Below are 6,892 nucleotides of genomic sequence, written 5' to 3' on the forward strand. Positions count from 1 at the left end.
CTCCAATTCTATCTCCATTTAGTTGGTGAAAGACCTTCAAATAAAAACCAAGGACCATTCTGGGGGACATGTTGCTTTGGGACTCTGTCAGCAGGAGCTGATTCAACTTCAATGGGTTCTTCTACAATGGGAGTTGTAGTATCAGTTTGTTCATTGAATTCTTGGGTCCTGGATGATCCTGGATCAGTTGGGGTTGCCATGAGCATATGTGAGAGATTCGTAATCTCGTCATCTGATGTAGACAAGGCTTCTGACGATGCTTCAGTGGAAACATCACCATCATTTTTTTCAGAGGATGCTTTAGGGATAGTTGGGATACTATCAGCAAGCATTGATGGTGGCTGATCTTGGGATGGAAAAGGTTGTTTGAACCTTTGGTTAACAAAAGTGGGATTGGAGGATTCTGTTTTGGGCAAAGCTGAGGATCTCGAAGAGGAAGGCTTGAAGGGTGGTATGAGAGAATTTCTTCTAAACATTTCAGCAGTGGATTTGAAATGTTTGGAATAATCTGGTATGTAAGTGGGAGATGGTGGTGAATGAGATGGGAAAGAGGAATATGATGGTGAATATGGAAAGGATTTGGGGACATAGGAAATTGGAGGAGTACGATGGAGATCTCGTTCCATCTGAGATGACTGATCTTTGAGTCTGTTAATCTCAAACTTCTTTTGATTGAACATTGGTCCAAAATATCCTTCATCAATGTATCGTCTGAGTTCAGTATCAAGACTAGCAATCCTTCTTTTCAAGCCAGTATACATCTCACTCAGTTGGGAATCAAAATGGTCAAGCCTTTGGTTCATCTGAGTGCCATGAGAAATAAGCTTGTCAACTTTATGATTGATGGAAGATAAAGTTGAATTCTAAGATCTGGCATTCTGAGTTTGCCAGTTTAAAACTTGCTTTGCTTGAGTGGGAGGCTTTCTGGAGCCATCTGGTTGAACTTCAGTGTTTAGATTGTTTTTTTAGTCATCTCTGCAGTATAAGCATGTTGCAGTTCTTCAGATTCTTATCCCTTAAAGGAATATTGAAATTCGGGAAAAAGATGAGGCAGACACTTCCAGGTTGAAGTGTAGTGAGAGAAGTTCCGATTACAGCATGCTCATACTGAGTATAAGTGATATTGAGAATAGTGATTCTTGCTGTAACAGGAAGTCCTTTTCTGCCATGCAAGGTGAGGAGAAGTCGAACAGCACTGAAGTAAAGGTGAGTATAACCTTCTCTAATCCATTGGTTGATCAGATCTTGGTCAAGCTCTAAGATCAATATACTGTTCTCTGGAAGAGGCTGGGATTCTCTCATTTTTGCCATGTAGATTGTCATCCCCGATCAGGTTTTGGGGGAAATCCGAAAATGGGGAGTGAGGCCATGAGGGTTTCTGTCTAGTGTTGATCTCAAATCATCGCAATGGTTGATTGAGACAACTACAACCAATTTTGTGAAATTGATTGGATTGTGGCAATGGCATTTTAAATCAAAATTAGTTAAGAGGAAAAAGGAAAAGTAAAGAGAAATTAGAAAAAGAAGAGTTGTACTTGGCTTTGCCCCCGATGGCCGTGACAAGTAGTAGCAATGGTTGCAATTGGAGGCTCGCGAATGGTTGAAACTTGGAAGCATTGCTACATTGGTAGAGCTATAGAGGTAGCTACATTTTTGCTCACAAGCAGAAACTGCGCTTGCATGAAAAAGAGAGAGATGAGGCTGTGCAGCTAGGCTAAGCGCTAAGGCGCCTATTGCCGCGCTTGCAAGTTTACCATTTGCAATACCTCTTATTGTTCTTGAGAGGCCAAGTGTAATGGAAATGGGTGTGTAGTTGTGTAATGTTAGGTTATATTAAGATAAATGGGTCACCTGATGGGCATTCGATCCCAATCCACCCAACCCATTTATTAAACAAGTCAAATTCGAATTGACCCATTTATAAATAAATCCAAACTCGATTTAAACGAACAGGTCATGAGTCACCCATTAGGCTGTGACCCATTTTAGCACCCCCCTACTCTTCAAGAATGGCATGAAGATAAGCTTGTACTTCCACATTTGTGTGAGGATACTATGAAATCCAAATGACCTCTGAATACATTATTGAAGAGACACACTAGCCTGCCACAATCCACCCCTTTAAAATTAAGGAGCTTGTAAGAGCCCAAAAATTAACAAGCATCAACAGCCCATTATGCAGTGCACCGAAGGAATCCCGATTCACCAAATTACTTCCATGTTCAAAACTACGGATAAAGGATGACATTTTTGTACACTTGGTTAATGATCTCAAAACACATCTCATCTATCACATGCCAAGATTTTGTTGGGCTGAGCTAACCATACCAAAAGAAAAATATGTTCCATTTCATTTGCTCTTAGAAATGGAATCATAATCTATGTAACATGTTACAAAAGATGTATAGCAATCATAAATAAAATGACAATGGAAAGATTCTTATTAAACCATAATATGAAATAGAAAAAGAATTACTACTCCCAAATTCAATAATGCATTTCTATTCCTATCTTTTATAATGAATGGAGGAACAAAGGCTTTGGGATGGGCTATTTTTCTTTATTTCTAAATTAGTAATCCCTAAACAATTTTTTTTAACATATTCATCTTATTTCATTCTATTACTAAAAATAAACATTTCAAAAACTAAATTGAATTCAAGAAATAAATATAAATTAAAGTGTTGAACCTTGCCCGCTGTAAAAATAGGCATCACTTATTGTAGAGCTACTTCAGAGATAGGTAAAGGTGAATTCCTTGAAGCCAAACCATGAACCAAGTACGCTAAAACTCCATGAAACCTAATTTTTCACAAGTTAAACCCACCAAATAGTAAAAGTACACTTCGATGAAATACTTAGGAGCTTGCTTTTACATAACTTATTCGCATGTATATAATACAGATGCACCACCAGTCTGGTGTAACATGGCATCAATCTCGTCACCCTCTTCCATTTCCAGCTGAAGCAAAGCACAAAATTCAGTTACAACATGCATGCACCCAGAGAGAGAGAGAGAGAGAGAGAGAGAGAGAGAGAGGGATACCTCATCGGGTGTCTGCTCTGCTCGAAGACGACGACCATCAAACAAGAAGGCAATTGCATTAAAATCCACAGATTGTCGATCGCAATATGCATTCATAAGCTTCTTCAATTGTGTGCTTTTTTTTATCCTGAAGAAAACTTCATTCCCATCCTATATTCGAACACAACCCAGTAATGCACATAGTTCTAAAAATGACAATCTCTTTGCTCAGAACTACCTAGCAAACTGTCAATCCTAAATCTAAATTCAAACCAAGGATGCAGAAAAGAGAAAACAAACAAGGGGGTTTCTGCAATCCTGAATGGAAGAAATATCTGGGATGACTAGAGGCTAATAAACCTGTCATAATCAGATGAATTGGAAATATACAAAGGCAACAATTCTAAAGAAGAAGTAGCCTTTCTATAATGACAAAACTTCTGTTTTCTGCTCCCAACCCCAACCCTCCCCCAAAAGAAAGTCAATAAAAAAATAAAATAAATGAAGGGTGGGGGTGAGAGAGAGGGATAGAGAGAGCAATCCTGAAAGGGAGAGTAAGAAGTGACTAGGAACACACTGAGGTGTAAAAAGGTAGTACGAAACCTGTCATTTCATCAATTGCCAAGAATTAGCCTTTCACAGTGACAATATTGGTTTTCCTCTTTCATGGCAATATTTTCTTAGAAATATATTGTGCTTCCAAATTTTTTTTTAAAAGAAGAAGAAAACTAACCAAACTAGGTCCTTACCCAACTACTTGAAGTTGGATTCATGCCTCCCAACACTTGTACAATAATCCTGATGCTTTATTAGCTAATAACTTCTATTCCTATTTAGCAAAGAAAAAAATTCATTATCTTCTGGTGCATACATTTCCTGATGACATGGATAGCCTTCAATGAGGGGTGAGAACACAGAAGAATGCAAGTCAAGCAGTGTGATGGCCATTAATGCATACAATAAGAGCCCATTTTATAGAATGAAAATGGAGCAGAAAACATCTTACATGGTCATTTTTAAAAATGTTTTCCCAGAATATTTTTCAAAAGGCTATTTTCAGAAATGAAAAAAAATTGTTTCTGAATATTCAAGAATGGATCTGGTACTTTAATAGGCCCTTGAAAATAATTCTCAAGTGCAATTTTACTGCACCAAACTTTATGAAGATCTTTATGATAAGTTGCCTAATTTTAAGAAAAGAAACTTGTTTAAACTAGAAAATGCAGGAGGATTTACAGAATGAATGATAGCATGTGGCGCTGTTGAAGGTACACGGATGACCATGGATCGGTTCAAGAATGGATTTAATCCAAAAATTCAACAAAAGATGGCTGGTGTTTAATTCTGTGGCCTCCAAGAGATTGTAGACGCTACTCAACTGCAAGCATCAAACTTGTTTTCCACAGTGCACACTAATCTAGCACAATTTTAGGAATTTCTCCTAATTGATTTTTCCTCAAAATTTAATTTAAATTTATGATTTCACCACTAGGTTTCTCTTGAATGTAACCCTCCTTCGGTAATGATCTCTGTATTGAGTTTGACCGAAGAAACTTGCAGAATAATCTGCTCAATATAACATTAAATTCTAAAATGATAGTTGATAAGGGAATTTCTGCCACTCACATCTGGCAGTTTAAACAACAGTTTCAGACTATACATAATCCAGTGGAAAATTAGGTTTCCATTAATAACTACCACAACAGTTACACTTCTTTTTTCTTTTTTTTTACACATTTGTAAGCAAACCCATATGGTTTAAAAAAAATTTCACAATAGATGGCTTCTTACAACAGAGTAATTATGTTTTCTGCTGCTGCTGCTGTTGTTGTTATTATTATAAATATTATTATATTATTTAAAACAATAGAAATAAAGGTTTTCATATTGAAATGATTAAATTACATAAGCTCACCCATTAGGCAGAAAAAATTGAATTAAACTGCAATATTCAACTCTCATCAAGTTCGAATTGAGCTTGTGTATGCAAAAAACTACAAGCAACATTAGAAACCCCTAGTTTGCAAGGTCAATTGCTTTTGTGACTTGTAAGCCTTTGTATGACAAACTGATAACCCCCTTTTCATGATAAAAAACAAGCATCAACAAATGTTCAAAACCTAGAGTATTGTTTTTGAAAACAGATGTCTAAGTAAAATAAAGAAGATGCAAATTTAACACCAAACAGACCACATTCTCCCGAAAAGATTCCCCAAAAAAATCTTACATTTGAACAACCAAAGCAGGAAAAATGAATTTATCGTTATACCATGCTGACTTACTGAATTACAACGATAATTTCAATTTTCCCCATGCGAAGCAATAACATAATTAGTATTAAGGGCAATTAAAAAAATGTAGAATTAGCAGTTCTCCATATGAAGCAATAACATAATTAGAATTAAGGGCAATCAAAAAATGTAGAATTAGCAGCAATTGTCACTAGATCTACAATTCTAAAAAGAATAAATGTACATTTATTTATTTATTTTTAATCCACATTTTTTTTCTAAGTGGTGTTCTTATTCCTCTTAGTGCCTACGTGTCCTTTATAGGTTTGATAATTGATATACATGAACCGGCTACTAACTTGACCCAAAAACTTAAGCTATTAGGCCTTGAACTGTTCATGTATATTAGTCACTCTTTCTCTTAAGTCCTGTCTCATACAAGGACAACTCAAAAATGGAATTCTCAACAATAACCCTCCTCATGAGTTTCAGAAAATCTCCCTCTGAGGGGAAGCTATCTACCCCTTGGGTGCAAGCCCCATCCTCAAGCAATTTCTCAAATGGGCATACCACAGGGCTTTACATATCTCAAGTAGCATTCCACTTGTCTTTTGAATCAATCCTACCTCCCTCCCATATGGATCCACCGAACCAGCCTAAATAATCATTATTAATCTAGCTCATACACTTGATCTTAGCATGCCAAGAGAATTAGCTCTGGCAACCTCCAGAATCCTCTAGTACAACAAAAGCATTCATTTATGTTAGTAACCCTTTCTCCCACTCTTATCCAATGTAAAACCCAAACAAGTGAAATTCTTCACAGTTCCAATTGCAGCTCTAACCCGCTCATCTCCCCCCCCCCCCTCCCAAAAAAAAAAGAAAGAGGAAAACATTTTCTTCTTTTTTTTTTCTTGACAAGAATTCTTTGACATCTTTCGGGCCACTCCAAAACTATACAGGAAAAATATTTCCAAAAAAATAAATAAATACTCTATCTTTTTTGTATGTATTCAAATAAACTAATCGTTTCGAGGTTCGGGGTGTATCCCGCATACGAAAGCTATAAAGCTCCAAACTTCCCCGTCTAAACCAGGAGAAAACAGCATGAAGAAGTGCCAAAACATGATCGCAAAAACCCTAAGAAAGGAGAAAGAATGAAAAGGAGAGAAGAAGGAACAGACCTGACTCTTGACCTTGAGATTAATGTAAGCAGATTGATCGCCTGGTTTCTTATCTTCCTCCTTTTGCTGGTTAAAGCTTGACATTTTCGAATCACCTCCGCCTCAGCTCTTCGTCTCCCCTCTCTGCTGCGTTCCTCCCAATGCTCGCGCGTTTTCAGTTCAGTATTACTGCAGTGCGAGTCTTTTCAATTCTTTTCTAAGGCGCGTTTGGTTGGGGTAAAATGCACAGAAGAGAAAAGAAAATAAAATGAGAAAAATAATTAAAAATGATGTCTTAATTGTTTTTATATATATATATATATATATATATTTTGAATTACGCACCGAGTATCCACACGTCCGTTTTACGGTCCACGTGACTAATCCTGCGCCCCTTGAAGTTGGCTCCACAACTCCAAATGGAGGGTAAATTCAGGAGTCTAGGAGCGGAAACGAGGTCAAGAGGGTTTGAA

General features: G+C 37.0%; 1 protein-coding gene across 1 annotated transcript; it reads right to left on the reverse strand.

The window, feature by feature from the left end:
- Window positions 1-2,699: 2,699 nt before the first annotated feature.
- LOC131158875 (small ubiquitin-related modifier 1-like) lies at window positions 2,700-6,689 on the reverse strand. Its single transcript, XM_058113801.1, has 3 exons — window positions 6,441-6,689; window positions 3,047-3,196; window positions 2,700-2,962 (listed from the first exon to the last, which is right to left on the reverse strand). The coding sequence occupies exons 1-3, from the start codon at window positions 6,522-6,524 to the stop codon at window positions 2,882-2,884; spliced, it is 315 nt and encodes a 104-aa protein (XP_057969784.1). The 5' UTR covers window positions 6,525-6,689; the 3' UTR covers window positions 2,700-2,881.
- Between the last annotated feature and the right edge of the window lie 203 nt (window positions 6,690-6,892).

Source organism: Malania oleifera, chromosome 6 (assembly GCF_029873635.1).
Source record: "Malania oleifera isolate guangnan ecotype guangnan chromosome 6, ASM2987363v1, whole genome shotgun sequence".
NCBI classification, from domain to species: Eukaryota; Viridiplantae; Streptophyta; class Magnoliopsida; order Santalales; family Ximeniaceae; genus Malania; species Malania oleifera.

Excerpts from the sequence above, each read along its gene's own strand:
- LOC131158875 (XM_058113801.1), bottom strand. The coding sequence starts at position 6,524 with ATGTCAAGCTTTAACCAGCAAAAGGAGGAAGATAAGAAACCAGGCGAT. Across the intron at positions 3,197-6,440 it reads ATCTCAAGGTCAAGAGTCAG|GATGGGAATGAAGTTTTCTT; the intron begins GTCTGTTCCTTC and ends GTTCGAATATAG. Across the intron at positions 2,963-3,046 it reads CAGAGCAGACACCCGATGAG|CTGGAAATGGAAGAGGGTGA; the intron begins GTATCCCTCTCT and ends GCTTTGCTTCAG.